The sequence below is a fragment of the Mesoplodon densirostris genome, chromosome 18, assembly GCF_025265405.1.
Source record: "Mesoplodon densirostris isolate mMesDen1 chromosome 18, mMesDen1 primary haplotype, whole genome shotgun sequence".
Taxonomy (NCBI): domain Eukaryota; kingdom Metazoa; phylum Chordata; class Mammalia; order Artiodactyla; family Ziphiidae; genus Mesoplodon; species Mesoplodon densirostris.
In genome coordinates, this window is record NC_082678.1 from 52,633,854 (window position 1) to 52,656,311 (window position 22,458).

The following is a 22,458-nucleotide window of genomic DNA, read 5'->3' on the forward strand; positions in this document are numbered from 1 at the left end:
CCCAGCTAAAAACAAAGCCCAAAGGCCATGGGAAGACAGAGACTGGAGTTATGCAGCAACAAGTCAGGGAATGCCTGCGGCCACCAGAAGCTTCCAGAGACAAGGATTCTCCCCTAGACCCTTTGGAGGGAGTACAGTCTTGCCAATATATATGTTATATATGTATATATAACTTATTCATTTTATAGATATATGGATCCTCCCACTTAAAAGTGAAGATGACTTTTCTCCCTCTACTTAAAAAATTAAATCTGAATTAAATCTCATGAAAGAAAAAAATACACACATATACCTTTTAGTTTTTTATTTTGTTTCAGACAGTTGGACGAGAGGCATCTACATTCTAGCACATCTTCTTAACAGTCACTAAGCAAGTGAAAAACAGCTTACTTATAAAAAGGCAAGGGGAAAAGGTCATGATTGTCTAATAGGGAACTGGAATCCCCAAATAAATTATCTCACAAAAATATCAAACTTGCTTTTCCACTTTTCTGTTAAAAATGAAAAAAAATTCACATTAAAGAAAAAAGATCTTAAGCTGTTATATAGCAAGATAATCATTTTTACATCCTAAGTCCTTCAAATAAATATTTTAAACAAATTTAAGTTTTCCAAAAAATAGGTCAAGTATTTACCCTACATTTGTTTGGTCCACTAAAAGACCATTTATGAAGCTGACATGAAACTGGACTGCAGCTCAGACCCTAGGAAGAACAACATGCACGTCACTGAGGCTGGATATGCACCTGTGCATATTTCAAACATGGGACATGGCTAACACTGCTGTGCATACTACTTCCATAAGTAGTTTTACCCTGTAAAAACCCTCTAACCTATCGTGAATTGAACTGCAAGGAAAGAACAAAAGAAAACACCTTGCCTGTTGTAGACATTTGCTCGGTAATTTTTAAAAATGCAAAAATTATCATGCTTTGGGGACTTAAAGATTACTGAACATGAGATAAAATTCAATACTGCTTACAAATCCCTGAATATGAAGAGCATATTCAACACTCCTGTGGAGAACACACAAGAGAGTGTATATTACAGCATACATGGTGGCACATTCTACCTGGTCTATTCTTGCCTATTCATTCTAAAGTCTTGGATGGCCTTGTATCTTTAAAAGATAAAGATTTAATAAAAAAAAATGTTAACGTTACATTTTTGTGTTCTTACAGCCAACTTTAAAAAGAAGTACAGTGGAAAGGTACATAGGGCTGTCTGTATCACCTCATACTTTTAAAAGCCAATTTGATTTTTATTGTGATGTGATATTCCAATTAACACTACGCTAAAAATAAAATGGACTGCATTACTGTTTTGTCCACAATATTCACGCCTCTTATTGCTAAGATATTGGAAAATAAATCCAGTAAATAATTTGTTTCCAATGACTTAACTGAGAGATGAATCTAACCATTTTTTAAACCAATGACAACTGAACTGGGCTGAGGAAAGCTATGTGAAACCCCTGCAAACCCAAAGCCAATCATCTGAAAATCTAGAATACCAACACTTTCCACCCAGGATAGAAAAACGAGCATCCAAAGTAAAGAGAACCACAAGACTGATCGAGCAACCAATCAAACACCACTTCTCTGTTATTTGAGCTAATAGTTACTCGAAGCTTGATGTTTCCACCTTCGTTATTATTGCTGGATCCTAGAGTCACAGCTTCAATGTCAAATGTGACAGTGGACCCAGAAGTAACTGCGGGCAACTGATTAGTCATTTCTTTTCCATTTACAAAAACTGCACCTAAAATGTTAAGGTAAAGAGTCATTCTTATGTGAGCAATAACTAAGAACGGAAACAAGATTCTAGATTATTGGTAATACAGCTAATTTCCTAATTCAGATAAAGAAAACATTTTGGAATGCCAACTGGTCAAAGATAATGCAGTTAAATATGTTAATTAACCCCCATCCCCAAGGCAGAAGAAGAAGTTAAAGCTTTAATAACATTTTAGATTTCTGGTCCAGGGTTCCACTCTTTTGAAATACAGACCATGAGTTTCCCATATGGATGGCATCAAAAGAAACTTGACTCCTTTATAAAATTACATCCTGTGGAACAACAAGATTGTTTCACATGGAATAAACAAGGATCTTGTGCTACCTACTGTTTGACCCACACAGTAAAATATTAATACATCTTGGTAGTGATTTTTAAAAGTGTGATTACTGCAAAGTAAGGGACCAAAGAACACTACAGATGTAAACTCTCTCCCCGTTTCCCTAATCTATGCCGAATTTATGTTGTCTAATCTATGTTGAATTCAGATCACCCAGGCACACCGAATCCAGGGGTAAACCGCCTGGTGAAAATCCCAGCTCAATCACCTCCAAGCTTTGTGAGTTTAAGCCAGCTACTTCACCTCTCCGTGGCTGTTTTTATCAACTACAAAATGGATATAATACTACTCCTCACTTCAAAAAGCTGTTAAAAGGATTAAATAATGTATTATTTTTAAAGGGTATAGAATAATGCCTGGTACATAGCAGCCACATAGATATGCCATTAAGACCTAAACTTTTTCATCTTCTGCTATAAATGTGTGATATTGAAACTGATTCAAATCTTACTACAGTGAATCACAGATTTCAAAGAGAATAGCAGTAATTTCCCTCTTACCATTTGTACTAATGCAAACTGCTTGATCCCGCTGCAGGGAGTCATATCCGTTCTGTTTTTCTGCACACACTCCTATACTGTCTCTTCTGTCTGGCTGTCCCACAGTTTCAACTCTGTCAATGAGGTAGAAAGGTCATTTAATCTTTTTTACTTAACGTGATATCTAATGCTTAAAAAGAGCCATCTCATCACAATTACTCTTAAGAATAGCTAACAATGATTCAGGCAGGACTTCCTAAATTCCAGGCACTGTTCTAAAAACTTTGTGTCTATTTATCTATCTATAAATCATCTCATTCAATTCACATAACAACCCATGATGTAGGTGCTATTAGTATCATACCCAGTTTATACCTGAGGAAACTGAGGCACAAAAGAAAAAATAAGGTAAAATAAACTGATGCTGATCACCTAGCTGAGTGGTGGAACTAGGACATGAACTCAGGCATTCTGACTGCAGAGTCTACATTAACTATAACTATGAGAGCACATTTCTATTCTATGTTCTGGCTCTAGACGTATAGAAAATGTGTCATATTTGCCATTATAATGAATGTGACCATTACTGCCATCACCTAAACCTTCAGTATGAGAGTCTATGCAATGATTAGATTACCATTTATCACGAATTTAAAAACAGACATTATCATCTTTTTAAAAAGAGGATAATATAGTTATGGACATATTTTGGTTGCAGAACTTCATACATAGAAAGTTGAAGCATTTCCTTTTGTGTTTTAGTCTCAAATAATACATCATCGGGCTTCCCTGGTGGCGCAGTGGTTGAGAGTCCACCTGCCGATGCAGGGGACACGGGTTCGTGCCCCGGTCCGCGAGGATCCCACATGTTGCGGAGCGGCTGGGCCCGTGAGCCATGGCCGCTGAGCCTGCACGTCCGGAGCCTGTGCTCCACAATGGGAGAGGCCCCAACAGTGAGAGGCCCGCGTACCGCAAAAAAAAAAAAACAACAAAAAAAACATCATCACGTACTCTAGAAATGGGAAACTTAGATATAAAGGTCAATCTACATCCCTATTACCAGGGTCATCTTTCCCTGCATTCCAGAAAGCCAGACTTTGCAAGGACAGGAAAAGAAAAATTAGTAAGGAGCAGAATGTAGATTTATCAAGGGAAGATGAAATTATTTATACTCAACGTGGCCTCAAAATATTTTTCTTTGTAAAGTGGCAAACATACAGGTTCATAATAAACATGTGGGTGGGTTTCTTAAGTCATTTCACTTCTAAACCAGCAGCATAAAGAAGTATGGGGAGGAGGAGTACGATGTCAGCAAATACAGCAGAATTGTATGTCCTAGGACTCATTCTACAACAGAAACACCACTTTCAAAACGATATACAGACCAAAATACCTTTATGAGGTTTCCAGAATCCAGTTAAAAAGTCCCAAAGGAGCACAAAGCTGAAAACAGCTGCACTGAAATGGATAAGAAGAGCAATTTCACTTGCCCCACGTCAACCCCTCTTCCAAGCTACCACAGTTTGGTGCCAGGCAAGAACAGCCCAACTCCTGACTTTTCCTTCAGAAAGGAATCACAGGAGTGGAGTGTGCCTCCAGCATTCTAGCTCTTTGGAAGGTTGCCTGAAGGACGGGTTTCTGACATGCCTCATTTGGAGCACTGACAGAACTGGCATAGCATGGATGCCTGCCTGAATGCTGCAAAGACCAAAGAAAAGTGAGGGGTGGCATCCTGCAGGCAGTGCAATTTGGCATGGGAGGGGAGGAGAAGAGGAAAATTTGCTTCTGGTGTGCTAGCTTTTCACAGGGCTGCTCAAGGGAATGGTATCTGTCTCACCTCATGGGGAGCCAGCATACTCTGGATGCCTGGTGGCCCCTGATTCCAAGGGAGAGCAAAGGCACCCTGCTGCTGTAGCACCAGAGAACTTGCAGTGCCACAAACAGGCACCAGAGGGAGCAAAAGATTATGAGCCTCTAAAAAAACCATCAAGGCTCTCTAATTGAGAAATTGCACACACAAGCCCAGAGAAGTCACATCCCGCCAGCAAAGGTTTCAGAGGCCCCCCGGATCTTTAGCTGGGCTCATGTGTGAGGGTCTTCTCCTGTATGAAGCAAGGCCATAAAGATTTGGAAAGGTGGCTGTTTTTCCATATGTGCAGATCCCAACACAAAATTATGAAACATGAAGAAACAGGGAAACCTGGCTCAGACAAAAAAAAAAAAAAAAAAAAGGAAAAGATCTTCAGAAAATTATCCTAATGAAATAGAGGTATATGAATTATCTGACAGACAATTCAAAATATCCATCATAAAGATGCTCTACAGGCTCAAGAAAACGAGGCATGAACAAAGTTAGAAAACATACAGAGACAGAAAATTTTTAAAATAACTAAACACATTTTGGAACTGAAGAATATAATAACTGAAAAGTTCATGAGAGGAATTCAATATCACACTTAAGCAGAAGAAAGAAACATCAAACTTGAAGACAGGTCGTTTGAAATAACCCAATCTGAAGAACAAAAGGAAAAAAGAATGCGAGTGAAGAAATTCTAAGAGACTTAGGAGAGAAGAGAGAGGAAAAGGGGCAGAATGTTTAAAGAAACATTGGCTAAAAATTCCCCTAATTTGGGGAAGGAAATGGACTTTCAGATTCAAGAAGCCTAAAAGAGGATGAACCTCTTTGGAAGAAAGGAATCACACTGAAACTCATTACAATCAAACTGTCAAAAGTCAAAGACTGAGAATTTCGAAAATAGCAAGAGAAAAGTGACTTGTCATGTACAATGGAACTCACATAAGACTAACAGTGTATTTCTAAGGAGAAATCTTACAGGCCAGAAAGGAGTGAGATGATATATTCAAAGTCCTTAAAGAAAAAAACCTACCAACCAAAAATACAATATTCAGCAAAACTGTCCTTTAAAAATGAGGAAAAAATAAACACATTCCTACATAAACAATAGCTGAGGGAGTTCACACCACTAAACCTGCCTTATAAGAAACGCTAGAAGGAGTTCTTCAAGTTAAAACAACAAGACACTAAACACAACATGAAAGTATGTGAAAATATAAAGCTCACTGGTAAAAGTAAATATATAGGCAAATAAATACTGTAATACTTTAACAGTGGTACATAAATCGCTTTTAATTTTGGTGTAGAAATTAAAAGACAAAAGTGTAAAAAATATAACTATAAAAATATGTCAATGAATACATAATATAAAAACTATGTAATTTGTGACATCAATAATAAGTGTGGAGGAGGAAGAAGTAAAAGTGTTGAGTATATGTATTCAATTGATGCTAAGTTGCTGTCAGCTTAAAATAGATTGTTATAACTACAAGATGTTTTATGTAAGCCCTAGGATAACTACAAAGAAAATACTCATAGAAGATACACTAAAGAACACAAGAAAGGAATCAAAGCACATCATTATGAAAAAATCAGTGAAACATGGGCTTCCCTGGTGGTGCAGTGGTTAAGAATCTGCCTGCCAATGCAGGAGACGGGTTCGAGCCCTGGTCCGGGAAGATCCCACATGCCACGGAGCAACTAAGCCCGTGCACCGTAACTACTGAGCCTGCACTCTAGAGCCTGCGAGCCACAACTACTGAGCCCACGCACCACAACTACTGAAGCCCACGTGCCTAGAGCCCGTGCTCTGCAACAAGAGAAGCCACTGCAATGAGAAGTCTGGGCACCACAACGAAGAGTAGCCCCCACTCGCCACAACTAGAGAAAGCCTGCACACAGCAACGAAGGCCCAATGCAGCCATAAATAAATAAATAAATAAATAATTTATTTTAAAAAAAGAAAAAAGAAAAAAATCAACCAAACTACATTGGTTTTTTGAAATGAGCAACAAAATTGATAGACTTAGCTAGATTAACTAAGAAAAAGAAAGATAACGTACAAATAAAGTCAGAAATGAAAGAGGATACATTACAACCAATGCCAGAGAAATAAAAAGGATTATAAGAAGCGTATGAATAATATATACTAGGAAATTGGATAATCTAGAAGAAACGGATAAATTTCTATGAATATACAACCTACCAAGACTGAATCATAAAGAAACAGCAGGGGCTTCCCTGGTGGCGCAGTGGTTGAGAGTCCGCCTGCCGATGCAGGGGACACGGGTTCGTGCCCTGATCCCGGAAGATCCCACATGCCGCGGAGCGGCTGGGCCCGCGAGCCATGGCCGCGGAGCCTGTGTGTCCGGAGCCTGTGCTCCGCAACGGGAGAGGCCACAGCAGTGAGAGGCCCGCGTACAGCAAAAAAAAAAAAAAAAAAAAAGAAACAGCAAATCTAAACAGACTTACAACTAGAAAGTAGATTGGATCAGTAATCAACAACATCCCAGGACCATCAGTAAACAGCCCAGGACCAAGTGGCCTCACTGGTGAATTCTACCAAATGATTAAAGAAGAATAAATAACAAACTTTCTCAAACTCTTCAAAAAAAACTAAAGAGGAGGGAATACTTCCAAACTTATTTTATGAGGCTAACATTATCCTGAAACCGAAGTCAGAGAAAGACACTACAAGAAAACAAAACTACAGGCCAACAACTCTGCTGACAATAGATGTAAAAATCCTAAACGAAGGGCCAGCACTGTTGGTGAGAATGTAAATTTGTTCAGCCACTATGTAAAACAGTATGGAGGTTCTTCACAAAATTAAAAATAGAACCACCACATGATCCAGCAATCCCACTTCTGGGTATATATACAAAAGAATTCAAGGCACTGAGAAGAACACAATATTACTTCTATAATATTTCTGCTGAAGATGCATAACCTGAATCTAACCACCAGGAAACAGACAAACCCAAATTGAGGGATATTCTATAAAATACCAGACCTGTACTCTTAAAAAATGCCAATATCATAAAATTTAAAAGGGACAGAGAAACTGTTCCAGATTAAAAGAGACATAACAAATGAATATAACACATGATCCAAGATCTTTTTTTTCTGCAAAGGACATTAATTGGGACAACTAAATCTGGTAAGGTCTGTAGGTTAGATAATAGTATATCAATGTTAATTTTCTGATTTTGATAATCTCTTTTTACAAAACACTCACTGAAAATGATTTGGGAAGAAAAAGTAGAGGACTTCCCTGGTGGTCCAGTGGCTAAGAATCCATGCTTCCACTGCAGGGGGCATGGGTTCAATCCCTGGTTGGGGAAGATCCCGCATGCCACGTGGTGCAGTCAAAAGAAAAAAAAAAAGGTAGCGAGAAAAATGATGAAGCAAATATTGAGGCATCTGGGTGAAAGGTATTTGGGAATTCTCTGTACTATTCTTGCAATTCTTCTGTTAAGTCTGAAATCATGTTTATAAAGATATTAAAAATACACAAAATACTAATGGATAAATATATACATAGAGAGAGAGATGTGGGAAACACAAGATACCTGAATTTTATCCCTAACATCCCTAATGTTGTTTCCTAAAAAATAAAAACCTGCTAATATTATTAATTATAGATGGAGGACAGCAGTTACTTGTTTTAGTATTGTGTAATGAAAAATTTGGCTTGATCCTGGGAGGTAACCTTTAAACCACTGCAATTTCCCAAGTGATAGGAGTGTCTCTGTTATTCATGGTGGGTCCCTCAGACCACATTTGATAGTTTATGCTAATGAGGTGCTCAAGGTGGGCCCCTAGATAGTTCATGCTAACAAGATGACTCAGGATGGGAACAGACCACCCCAGAAAGACCAATCATGTGATTACAGGGTTGAGGCTTTGAGCTACATGATGTCAGCCCGTTCTCCTAGGAGGGCAGGGGAGGTGGATATTGAGTTAAGTGGGGAATGCTTTCACCAACCATGCCTCCACAATAAAATCCCAATAAAAACTCTGGACACCAAAGCTTGAGTGAGCTTTCCTGGTTCATAATACTCTGAGTACTGTCATGCCAAAAGGCCTTGCATCCCTGAGATGTATGCTTTGTCTTTGGAATCCTCCCAGATCTCACACTATGAGTTCCTCCCTTTGGCAGGTTCTGATTTATATATCCTTCTGCTATAGTAAAACTGTAATCATAAGTGAAGTGCTTATGGGAACATATGTATATGTATAACTGATTCACTTTGTTATAAAGCAGAAACTAACACACCATTGTAAAGCAATTATACTCCAATAAAGATGTAAAAAAATAATAATAATAAAAATAAGTGAAGTGCTTTCTTTCTTTCTTTTTTTTTTTGCGGTACGCCGGCCTCTCACTGTTGCGGCCTCTCCCGTTGCAGAGCACAGGCTCCAGACGTGCAGGCTCAGCAGCCATGGCTCACGGGCCCAGCCACTCCGCGGCATGTGGGATCTTCCCGGACTGGGGCACGAACCTGTGTCCCCTGCATCGGCAGGCGGACTCTCAACCACTGTGTCACCAGGGAAGCCCCTTTCTTTTTAATATTTATTTATTTAGCTGAGCCAGGTCTTAGTTGCAGCAGGCGGGCTCTTTTAGTTGCAGCATGCGGGCTCTTAGTTCCCTGACCAGGGATCAAACCTGAGCCTCCTGCATTGGAGAGCAGAGTCTTAACCACCCGACCACCAGGGAAGTCCAGTGAAGTGCTTTCTTAAGTTCTGTGAGTCATCCTAGCAAATTATAAAACCTGAGCGTTGACCCTGGGGACCCCTGAACTTGCAGCTGGTATCTGAAGTGAGGGCAATCTTTTGGAGGACTGTGCTCTCAACCTTGAGTTTGGCTAGCTCATTGCAAGTGCACGTTTTTTTCTGTGATTAAACTTTTTAAATAAATAATGCAAGTAAAATTTCTTGAAATTAACTAAAATCCTGGGAAGAAGGGAAAAAAACTCCTTATTTGAATAAATCACAAAATTGTTCCTAAAATCATCTTACTTGAAGACAGCATTTGATAAATAAGACAAGCCTGGCATTAAAAGCTTATAAAAGTTTCTCTGAATATAAAATGAACCACGAAAGTAAAGAGCTAATTTGCCTTAACACAGAAGTGTTTTCACAGCTCATTAAGAAATAGAATGGAAGTTTAAAATCTTTTAATTTTTCCCCCCTTTGGCCACACTGCACGGCTTGTGGGATCTTAATTCCCTGACCAGGGATTGAACCTGGGGACCCGGCAGTGAAAGCTTCAAGTCCTAACCACTGGACTTCCCGCCAGGTAAGTCCCTAAAATCTTTGAATTTTTAAATTGCAAGACAAGTAGTCAGGACATTATTTCCTAAAAAACTACCCAAGTGGTTCTCTCACATAAACAAGTCCTATAAGAAACTCTGCCATAAATCATCCAAATATAAAAAGTATATAAAAAAAGAAAAATGGTATACAAAATAATTCATAATAGGGTACAGTGACCTCGGAGATACAATTAATTAAAAAAATCAATTTATGCACAAGTTGGTAAGAACGCATCCATTGCATAGTCATGTAGAAAGTTCTAGGTGATAATTTTTCTCAAAGGTAAAGTATTCTGAGAAAGAACATGGTTCAGAACAAAAAGGAAAAATTTCGATGGCAGAAAGAAAGCTAATCTATTCCTACTACTCTGGCACTTTGGCTAACTGACTGGATTTAAGTGGCAAATTCTCATATAATCTCAAACTTCCTTCTTCTCACAATGAACACCTGGAGCAAAGATCCAAAAATTCAGTTGCTTGGCTAATATATCATAATATATTATGAAAAATATCCAACTTTATGATAAATATAAGAAAGAAAATGAAAATGTTATTATGTCCTACAGCTACAAATTAGGTAAAAACAGTAATACTTAATACTGACAAGGATGCAATGACATCAGTCAGGACCCTCACACACTGCTGGGAAGACTGCAAGTGCTTCCAGGAACACAGCTAGTTGGCCTGTGTCACTAACAGGAAACTAGCCCAAGGAATAAAGAATAAGCCATATGTCAAAAAAGAGAGTCATAGCACAGCTTGACTTGTCAGGAAAAAGAAAGAAAAGGAAGGGATGCCTTATCAAGTCATAGTAAACAAGGATTTTTGATACAGAAATATACTCCTTACTATACAAATCCTAAAATAGCTTTTATCCTCTCTTAAAATGAAACTGATAGTCTTATATCTATTATAAAATTGAAAATCTTCCAACAAAAAAAATTATAGGATAGCGAATTCATTGGTGAACTCTACCAAACATTTAAGAAATAATACCAATTCTCACAAACAGTTCTGAGAAATATAAGAGGAAGAAATACTTCCCACCTCACTTTATGAGGCTAGCAATTACCCTGATACCAAAGACATCATAAGAAAAAACAGACAGATATCTCTCTTCTGAAAAGACATAAAAATCCTCAAAAAAAATATAAAAGTTAAATTTAGCAACATATATAAAGAATAATACATGGTCAAGTGGGGTTTCTCATGGGAATGCAAAGCTGATCCAATGTTAAAAAATCTATCATTGTAGCCATATCAACAGAAGAAAAACCATATGATTATCTTGATATATAAAAATAAGTTGACAAAATTAAACATCCATTTATAGATAAAACTCTCAGCAAACTAAGAATAGAAGGGAACTTCCTTAACCTGATAGAGGGTGTCTACAAAAACACCCTACAGCTAGCATCATACTTAATGTGAAAGACTGAATATATTCCGGCTAAGATCTGGAATAAGACAAGGAGGTCTGCTTTCAACACTGCTATTCAAAATTATACTTCCTAGCCAGTGTAATAAGACAAGAAAAAAATTGCAAAACACTGATGGAAGCCATTTTTTAAAAAACTAAATGAAGATGGCAATTCCCTGCAAGTCCAATGGTTAGGACTCAGTGCTTTCACTGCTGTGGGCCTGGGTTTGATCCCTGGTTGTGGAACCAAGATCCCACATGCCACTCAGTGTGGCCAGAAAAAAAAAAAAAAAAACTAAATGAAGGGTGACTTTCAGATTTACAGCTCTACAGCCTGTCCCCCATTGCTATAGGAAGGTACTGCCTTATAATATGGCTCTTCTGTGAAGCCACATCTCCTTTGACACTCAAAACCTAATCTGGTTCAAAAGAGCTTCTATTGCCAGACCTCAGTTCTCTTCAAAGGCTGCTTATAAACTACTCTCCACTGTCACCAAGGGACACAGTCCCTTGCTTCCTAAGATGATGCACTGTGACTCCCCTGGACATTTTTCCCACCTTTTCTCTCTGCTTCCTCAAGAACACTCAAGCACTGTTCAGTCCTGGCCCTGTTTATAGCCTTAGGGTAGAGTCTTCTCCTTCTGGGACTGAATATTTGGAGATTTCTGAGACTGGCCAGCAAACTCATGATTTCCAGCCTAGATGTGTCTTAGGGGGCCTTTACAGCTGATTTGGAATTTGAGTTTTCTGTATTTCTTAGTTCTGTTGAAAAAGTACTTATGGGTCCCTACTCCCCACCTCTTTATTTCTCCAAAAAGTTTCCAGTAGTGGAAAAATTCAGAACTATGGTGCAACTATGCATCTACTGGTCCCCAAAGATCCCATCTCTCTTTTGAACCCACTCTAATCAAGCTTCCCTCCACCACAGCTCCCCTGAAACTGTTCATGTCAGGGTCACCAATCCATGTCCACGCTGCAAACCCGAAGGTCAATTCTCAGTCCTTTTCTTATCTGTTGGGTCAGCAACATTTGACATAATTGATCGCTACTTCCTCTTGGAAACACTTCCTTTGCTTGGCTTCAAGGACACCACATTTTCTCACTTTTCCCATCTACCTCACTTGCTACTCCTCCTCAGAATCCTTTGCTGATTCTTTCCTCCCCAAAAGCTAAATGTTAAGAGTTCTCCAGTGTCCTCTCCCTATACTCATTCCCTGGCTAATCTCATGCAGTCTCACAGCTCTAAACATACATCTGTACGTTAAAAACTCTCAAATTAATATCTCCAGTCTGGTCTTTTCCACTGAACTCCCGATTTGTATATCTGACTGTCTATCCCACATTTTGACTTATATGTCTAATAAGGAACTCAAATTAATCTGTGAAAGAACTGATATTCACCCATAAATAGGCTCCTCATAAGGCCTTACCTACCTCAGTAAATGACAATTCTACCCTAAGTTACTTAGTCCAAAGATCCTGAGGTTACACTTGACTCCTTTTTCATACATCACAACCAACCTGTCAATAAATCCCGTCAATTCTTCCTTCAAAATAAATCCAGATTCTGACCACTTATCATTACCTCAACTGCTCCATCCTGGTCCAAGCCACCATTAGCCGTCACCAAGATTAATACTGGAATTCTGAATACAGCTTTCCCTTCATTTCTGGTAATATTTTTGCTTCTCCTCTCCAGCCTCCTAAATGGTCTCCTTCCAGCCTGTACCGCTGTACAGACTATTTTCCACCCAGCAGCCAAAATGTCTTGTAAAACATACGTCAGATCCCATCATTCATTTGCTCAATGTCCTCCAATGGCCTTCCAACTCACTCTAAGTCTAAGCAGAGTCCTACAGGGCTAGACTGCTAGGATTTGAATCTCAGCATTACTATTAAGAATCTGGGGCTTCCCTGGTGGCACAGTGGTTGAGAGTCCGCCTGCCAATGCAGGGGACACGGGTTCGTGCCCTGGTCTGGGAAGATCCCACATGCCGCGGAGCGACTGGGCCCGTAAGCCATGGCCGCTGGGCCTGTGCGTCCGGAGCCTGTGCTCCGCAACGGGAGGGGCCACAGCAGTGAGAGGCCCGCGTACCGCAAAAAAAAAAAAAAAAAAAAGAATCTGTACAACCTCAGGCAGGTGGTTTAATCATTTTACATCTCAGTTTCCTCATCTATAAAATGTGTCTACCTCCTGAGCATGTAATGAGGATTTATAGACGTTAACTCAATACTTAAGAAGTAACACACAGTAAGGTTCGACAAATGTGAGCTGGTTTTGTAGCCTAGCTCAACTCGTGAATTCATGAAAAGTCAAATGCAGAGCATGACTCCCAAGACTATGAAATGTGAACCTGACTTGGTTTTACTTGGTGAAGACTTTTGTTGGAAAAAGGAAAAAAGAAAAAGACCTCTGTATGTGGTATCAAATGTCCTCCTTATAAGTGGGCACAAGTGAGCTCCGATGGGGCAAGTCTTTGAGAAATTGAAAAAGAAATAAATATATACACAGACTGTCCACAAGAATGTCGTACTTTTCTGGGGTTCTGACTATACTCTCATCTCTATAAAACCCATTCACACTCATTACTTCCTGTTCTTTATATTTTTTTCTCCTCCACATCTTTGGTTCTTGCTTTGTTTCTCTACCTGAACTTTCCTTTTCAGCCCTACCTGAGATAAAGCCTTCACCAACCCCTCATCTAGAAGTAACTCTTCCTTCTTCTATATTCCACAGCAGTCAGGATCTTTCTTATACTTTATAAACTGCCTATTCTATGGTTAGATAAGATTCTAGTTTTCTCTTTTTCTTAAACTTTGCATTCCCAACGATACCAAGTACTGTAAGTACCATCTGAATGGAACAGGGCTGTATGAAACAATCAGCATCATTCACACAGACCACAGGCGAGCAGAACTGTCCTTACATTTTAGAAAAGCAGTTTAAGGCAGAAGGATATGGACAGGAAAAAAAAGTCTAAGGAATATTCCTTAGGTTATCTAGGAGGAATAGCTATTATATGTGAACATCCCAAAGCAGATATGTCTCCCTGACTTCATGCAATCCTCCCTCTACAAACTAAAAGCTAGGGTTTAATATGATATCACTTATATGTGGAATCTAAAATACGGTACAAATGAGCCTATCTACAAAACAGAAACAGACTCATAAACAGAGAGAAAAATATGGTTTAAAAAATAGTAAAATTGGGAAATCTTAGAAGCAAGGGAAAGCAGGAATGTTCAAGACAGGAAATCAGGGAGAGGCCTGGAAGGGGGAGGTTGCTAGCAGACCCGGGCACCACATGAGACTGGGCTCTAGAGACTGTTAAAAGCCGGCCAATAACAGGTTCCTTTGGTGTCAGCAGTTCTAAGCATTCCAGAAACTTCAGCAGGGATCGACTGGGCTGAGCAACAGGGCAGGGCCTGCAGGAGTATAATCTCCCTTCTGACTATGAGGCCCTCAAAAAGCTGAATAAAGTTTACCTTGATTCAAGCAGGCCTATCTGCCCCCAACCCCATGCATGAAGGTGCCCCATACAAACACACCATTCACATCCTCTGCCTTAACTGCCAATGCCTGAAATTCCTTTAAACAAGGAGAGAAAACATTTTCAATCCACATTCAAAGGAAAAATGACAAAAATGCAACGGTCTGGCTAAGATAATACTGAGCTTAAATAAGTTTCAGTTAATCACCCTACCAAGGGGGACCCCTTTGGAGGAGGAGGGAGGAACTAATGGTTTATTGAGGCCGACTAAGTGTCAGGCCACAGTCCACAGACAGTACGTGGGTTTAAATCAATGTGTGTAATTTCCAATGTCATAATCTATAAACATTTATTGAATGACTTAAGAAACAAACCTATAAACATTTATTGAATGACTTAAGAAACAAACCTAAGTAGGTCATCTATCGGCCCTTCCCCTGTGTTCACAGAGGGAGAAGCTAAAAGTAAAAAGAGCATCAGATCACCATCACCCAGGGATAAAAATCATAGAAGAGAGAAAAGGAAAAGAGCTGAGGATACAGTAGTGGAGAAACTATACATTTCCACACTAACTCAAATCATGTTTACTGTCCCATGAAAAAAGACAAATGAGAAGCAATACAGACCAGTGGTTAAAATTACTGGAGCCAGACTGGGTTTAAATCCTAGCTTTGCCACTTACTAGTTACGTGACACTGGGTAAATGACTTCACTTCTCTGTGCCTCAGTATCTTCATCCCTAAAATGGGTAACTACACCTATTTCATTGGGTTATTGTGAGAATCAAATGAGTTAATATAAGTAAAGTGCTTAGAACAGTACCTGGCACATAGTAAATGCAACTTAAATATTAACTGCAATTAGTAATACTATGATTATTATTCTTATTATGATCTGAGGTATCTGGCCTGCATCTGTTAACTCAGGAAGTCCTATCATTATACAGAAGTACCCTGTTCTCAGCAGACTCACGAATGGGAGTTATTTCTATAAACAAGGGACATCAGCAGAGAAGAGGTTTGTTAGTACAGAAAACTCCTGATTACCTGGGGAATAATTAAATAGATGTTAGGTACCAGACTCCTCATTCCTCTGTTAGTTTTTTCTGGTTATTAAGTTATTCTTTTTTCATAACGTAAGGGGTGAGAGGAGTTGTCAAAAATGAGACAAGGTTTCTGATGGTGACGACCTCCCCACGAGAACATGCCTCTCGCAAAGGATCTCCTTCATCCCTCTCCAGAAGAGGAGAAGAGGAAACACAAGAAGAAGCGCCTAGGGCTTCCCTGGTGGCGCCGTGGTTGAGAGTCCGCCTGCCGATGCAGGGGACACGGGTTCGTGCCCCGGTCCGGGAAGATCCCACATGCCGCGGAGCGGCTGGGCCCATGAGCCATGGCCGCTGAGCCTGCGCGTCCGGAGCCTGTGCTCCGCAACGGGAGAGGCCACAACAGTGAGAGGCCCGCGTACCGCAAAAAAAAAAAAAAAAAAAAAAAAGATATTAGAAATAGGACCACAGAGAATACATCTCAGACAACATGAAAACAAGAAAATTTTTCTAATACAGGAAGAAATGGATGAAGAAATAGAAAATTAATTGGCGGCAGGAGAGGCATGCTTTCAATTTTATTTTATAGAGACTATATATATAGCATGTTTACTCTGATAGGTTGTCTCTCACAGATACTTGCTCTTACTAATTCACAAAGAAAAAAAAAAAAAACTGGGGACCTCTGAACGCTTAAGATTGATTTTTGAGAGGTATTCTATTTACCAAGAAGAAAGAAGATGTAAACACAGTGAACACACACTATGTATCAGGCGGAAGCAAGGCATTTTATACCCATTATCTCAGTTCATGCTCATAATAACCCTGTGAATACATACGAGAAAAGTGAAGCAAAGAGAAATAAGGAAATTGCTCCAAAGTAACACTACCTAGAAATGACGGAATAAACTCAGGACTGTTTTGATCCGAAGCTCATGGATGCTCTGTGCACTTCACTTACTGCCTAAGGCATGACAGACAGATCTTTTAATATCCACTTGCCTGAATGTTAATGTCTGCCCACAGAAGTAAGTGGGAGCGCTGGAGTAGAGAACACCGGACGATTCAGCATCATTCCGAAGCGCTATGTTTCTTCGACTGCTCAGACTGTACCCCTCAAAGCCAGCTGTCCACTCTTTTTAAAAAGCAAAGATATTGTAAATTGTTAGAATCTTTTGGGGAATATCTTCAACACAGACACATTAAATAAAACTTGGAAGTGGAAGACGCTACTTAGGGTTCATGGGCAAGTTCAATGAAAGGAAAAATTCAGTGACAGGGTGTCATGGTCAATTCTACAAATCACAAGAAAGATTTTAGTCTCTTCCTACACATTTCTGGCAAGGAAGATCAAATAAGTGTTACCTCTTACCTAATAAAATCACGTTTGAGCTTATTCCAACCTGATTAAGAAGTAATTAACTGAGTCTAAATCTTTTTTTTTCTTCTAAATCTTTTAAAAAAGTTATATAGGAGAGGTCAATTTTGGATCATCAGACTTCTAAGAAAAAGCCTCTATCAAGATATATGTTGAAGGTTTGGGTCAAATATTGCAGTCTTCTAATGCAATATTTAAAATCTTTGGTTTTAGGGATGTTTATAATCCTGCCTGGCACTATTCGGGGACTCTGGAGATAAGAACAAATGAAAATTTCTCAAAATTCACATGAAGTAATTTGAGCAGGAAGTAAAAGACATATTCCATGTTATTCTCCATCAATTCAGGGTTTATCCTTAGGAAAAAGGGTTGTCAGTGTGCTGCCTTTGGCACAGGATACGTGGACTCATACAGTTAAGCTTCAGGACTGAGAAGGCAATGGCATACCATGAGGCACCAGCGTGGAATGACCTATCTGGGGGACACTCCAAGGACTCCACTCCTGTCGGCCATCTCCTCGGGCGCAGACTCTGAACTGATAATCAACATTGGGGTCTATGTGCAATACTATGAATTCAGTTTCAGAGCCTACATACACGTCCTCAAAATGACTGGAAGTACATTTACGGAACTGGAGCCTGTAATCTTGGGCGGTAAAGTCGTCATCCACCTGAGGAGAAAGGCTTTACGTTAGGTAAAAGTCAGAGAATAACTTCTCTCAGCATCACTACTAGGAACTTTGAATGGGGGCATTTGGGGCCAAGCATACAGGCCCACATGCTGAATATGGGCTCTTCTCAGGAAGGTCAGAGGAAACGTGCCATTATTATTTCCCTTATTGAACCATGTGTTTTATAACCCCAGTCTGATATGAAAAAAATCTGCTTCCTCTGAAGTAATGGCATGTCTTTTAAACAATTAATGCCAAAGATAAGACATTCAAAATTCAAAGACAAGTATCCCAAAACTACATTATTCATATAACCAAGAGAGAGCTAATATCTGAAATATATAAAGGACTCCTTAAAATTAATAGAAGACAGGGCTTCCCTGGTGGCACAGTGGTTAAGAATCTGCCTGCCAATGCAGGGACACAGGTTCAAGCCCTGGTCCGGGAAGATCCCACATGCTGCGGAGCAACAAAGCCTGTGCGCCACAACTACTGAGCCTGCACTCTAGAGCCCACAAACCACAACTACTGAGCCTACATGCCACAACTACTGAAGCCCATGAGCCTAGAGCCCGTGCTCCGCAACAAGAGAAGCCACCACAATGAGAAGTCTGTGCACCGCAACGAAGAGTAGCCCCCACTCACTGCAACCAGAGAAGAGCCTGCAAACAGCAATGAAGACCCAACGCAGCCAAATAAATAAATTAATTAAATAAAACAGTAAAATAAATAATTTTTTTTAAAAATTAATAGAAGACAAACCACCCAATAAGGGAAATGGGCAAAAGACATGAATAAGCATCCTAGAGAATAAGAAATGGAAGCAGCCAAAAATATATAAAAATATTTAACCTAATTTGTAGTATGGTAAATATAATCAAAACCCACAATGAGATACCATATTGGCAAAAATATAAAGTCTGACAATGCCAAGTATTGGTCAGGATGCAGAGTAAGAGGAACACATACACTACTGGTAGAAGTATACTCTGGGACAGTCACTTTGGAAAGAGTTTGGTATTTCCTAGTAGAGTATAGATCCAATACTCTTAAGACCTCATAATTTTATGGCTAGGTATATGCTTTAGAAAAAAATCTTAAATGTGTACACAAGGAAATATGAATAATAATGGTTACAGCAAAAAAACTGGAAACTGTAGGTCCACAGATAGGCAAAAGAATAGAAATGGAATAAGAGTCTGTATTTAGAACCAACAAAAGCATCTCTACTTCTTTCTTCTATACAAAGGTGTCAATTTTAAAAATCGCATTAAAAACAACAAAAAAATCAATTAATTAAAAAACAAACCAAAAAATTGGAAAAAATAAAAATTAAAATCCCATTTAAGAAAATAGTTTCCAGAAGCTGACCACCCACCTCTGAATGATGTTATCTGTCAACAGCCAAGACATCATGACTCATCTGGACATGGTTTTTATCTAAAATATGGTAATTCACACGCATAATATGATTTAATACACAAAATTCTTGGCAATGCTGAGAGTGTGAAAAAACCATACTTTAAGACTTTATTTCAGAGGTATTAGTTCAGTGTTGAACAGAAAAATATCCAACACCCAATATTCACTATCACCTTCTGCCTTTTCTAATTCTGAGCAATCTTCAACTCACCAAGAGTTAAGTTTGGGAAATATGTGATGGGAAACAACAGTTCGACACAGAGATTTCATAAAGTACCTTCAAAACTGTTTATCCCAACTGGAAGAGCTACCTCAGTTCAAGTTCCCTGCGACCTTAGTTGTAAAGCAAAGGGCACTTTTGTTCATGAAGAGAAGAAAATATTCAAAGGCAACTAATAAAAAAAAAATTGTAAAGGCCCCCAAATCTCAAATCCATAATGCTGAAGCCATTTCTACAATCCTGAATTACGTACCTTACACCATCGTACGATGATGCCTCCGGGTTTCTCTATCAATTCTTCTATCTGTACTGGTGGGCGAGATGCTACTGTTCCATGCTTGAAAATATGGTCTTTCACTATGTTAAGAATTGAGTCATCCAACTGAGCAGATAAGCAAGGCACATCAACCAGTAAAGGCACCTCTGGTAAGCTGAGGAAACAAAGCTCATGTGTTTATAAGGCTTTTAACTGAGAGTTAAAAATACAAGGGAGTATAGCCTTGAAAAACTGCAAATCACTATGCCGTACACCTGAAACGTATACAACACTGTAAATCAACTATATCTCAATTTTTTAAAAAATAACAAGGAATATTTTATTTATTTATTTTTGGCCACACTGCACAGCTTGTGGGATCTTAGTTCTCAGACCAGGGATCAAACCCAGGCCCTCAGCAGTGAAGGCGTGGAGTCCTAACCACTGGACTACCACGGAATTCCCCAACAAAAAATACTGTAGATCAGTCACATACTGTAACAGTGCAGAAGCCCCCAGTAAATAATGCTAATGGCAGTGGGGGTTTTGCAAGATATTACATTAAAATTCTCTTCCCAAATAAATAAAAGGAACGAGAGAAAATGGGTAGGATCACAACTGTCAAGTTTATAGCAAAAGATCTGGTTTACTGAGCTATGACTCAGTTTTGTTTGTTTTAATTGAAGTGTAGTTGATTTACAATGTTGTGTTCATTTCTGCTGTACAGCAAAGTAATTCAGTTATATACATATACATTCTTTTTTATATTCTTTTCCATTATGGTTTATCACAGGATATTGAATATAGTTCCCTGTGCTCTACAGTAGGACTTTGTTGTCTGAGCTATGACTTTGTTCAGATTTTTTTAAACTAACAATTCTCTTACACATTAGGATTGCAGAAAATCGGTAGTAATTCTATACCAGAGATTACAATCACAACTATTTCATACTAGTAATACTGGTAATGGGCAGTGAAAACTTGAGAAATACATTTTCTATATCCCTGAATCAGAATTTTTAACAGGGGAAAAGAAAAGCGGACAGCTTAAGCCCAAGAGACACTAACTCTTTTACCTGTCCAACTGGATGTGTGAGGCCTTTTTGGTAAAGCTCCACAGTTTTTCATTCTGTTCTCCTACACCACCCAGAATGGCGATCTCACCTACAATCAGGAATAAGAGAACTAGTACAGGGGAAAATGGTCACATTATAAACTAATCAACACAACCCGTGTCTAAGTGGGTCTCTGGTTCTCTTGAAAACAATTCTTAAGTGTTGTCACAAATCCCCCAAAAGTAAATGTAGAAGAAACTATTTTACGAACTTCCCTGGTGGCGCAGTGGTTAAGAATCCGCCTGCCAATACAGGGGACACGGGTTCAAGCCCCTGCCTGGGAAGATCCCACATGTCGTGGAGGAACTAAGCCTGTGAGGCACAACTACTGAGCCTGTGTGCCACAACTACTGTGCCCGCACGCCTAGAGTCCATGCTCCACAACAAAGAGAAGCCACCGCAATGAGAGGCCTGCACACCACAACAAAGAGTAGCCCTCACTCGTCGCAACTAGAGAAAGCCCGCGCGCAGCAACGAAGACCCAATGCAGCAAAAAATAAACAAATAAATAAGAAACTATTTTAGAAACGACTTTAAGGTTAAACACAAGAGGAAGGGGGTACACAATGACAACATTCTGCCAGAGATGAAAGATTCTGCTCTACAAATGGAAACTTGGTTTGTCAACCAGTTTTATGCAAGGCCTAAGTCCCAGGGACCTCTTCCCATCTCCCCTGCAGAATCTTTATCAACTCCAATAGGAGTCAGTGCAAATATTATCCTGACATCAGCAATAGGGTGAAGGGTCATATAAAGGAAGTATTATATAAAGTCATAAGAAAATGATCAACATCTCTGTCCTTCCACAGCCCTAAAGAACACTACTAGAACTGTTTTCCATCTCAGTACACCCTGGAGTTACTCAAGTGTTTTGAGACCGTATGAGGTGACCTTCCACCCTTACCAAAAGGAAAACAGACACACTGAACACTGCCTCAAAATCCTAAAAATTTCATAAATAAGTTTTTAATCCCTTGGGAAGGGAGGGGAGGAAAAAGTTTGCAATTTAAAACATTTCTGAAGTATATAAAAAAAAAATCAGATGCTGCAACAAGCATGTATGTGTCTCAAAGGATTTATTTTCTAAAATAAAAACATTGGTCAAGCCTCATGGTGATTGGTATACACTCCTGACCTGTGCTGAACTGCTGCTGAGTTTGTTTCCAAATGCTAAGCGCCCAGGGAAAGACATTCTGAAGTCCTGCTAAAAAGAATTCTCTCAAAGGCACTGATATTGTCAGTGGCAAATAAACACTTCTCCTTGAAGATAAGACAAAAATGTAATTAGTGTGTAAAGATAACATTAGTACTATATTCTAAGTGTGACCAAAAAGGAGACTAACTTCCAGCTGGAGTGACAGAGCTGGGAGCCAGCCAAGCACACTTTTTTTTTTTTTTGCAGTACGCGGGCCTCTCACTGCTGTGGCCTCTCCCGTTGCGGAGCACAGGCTCCGGACGCGCAGGCCCAACAGCCATGACTCACGGGTCCAGCCACTCCACGGCACGTGGGATCCTCCCGGGCCAGGGCACGAACCCGCGTCCCCTGCATCGGCAGGCGGACTCCCAACCACTGCGCCACCAGGGAAGCCCCAAGCACACTTTTTATCCTATGCCACTCACAGCACTCATCGAAGAACCAATGGTATTCAGTCTCC

At 39.5% G+C, this 22,458-nt stretch overlaps 1 protein-coding gene across 1 annotated transcript in view; it reads right to left on the bottom strand.

The window, feature by feature from the left end:
• Positions 1–295: 295 nt before the first annotated feature.
• Positions 296–22,458, bottom strand: part of CRLF3 (cytokine receptor like factor 3) — a 37,848-nt gene continuing 15,685 nt past the window's right edge. The window contains exons 3-8 of the mRNA XM_060081020.1: positions 20,765–20,852; positions 19,686–19,863; positions 17,568–17,790; positions 16,745–16,877; positions 2,638–2,750; positions 296–1,761 (exon numbers count right to left, since the gene is read on the bottom strand). Of these exons, the coding sequence (XP_059937003.1) occupies positions 1,505–1,761; positions 2,638–2,750; positions 16,745–16,877; positions 17,568–17,790; positions 19,686–19,863; positions 20,765–20,852 (992 nt within the window). The 3' untranslated portion in view covers positions 296–1,504. The remainder of the gene's footprint in view (positions 1,762–2,637; positions 2,751–16,744; positions 16,878–17,567; positions 17,791–19,685; positions 19,864–20,764; positions 20,853–22,458) is intronic.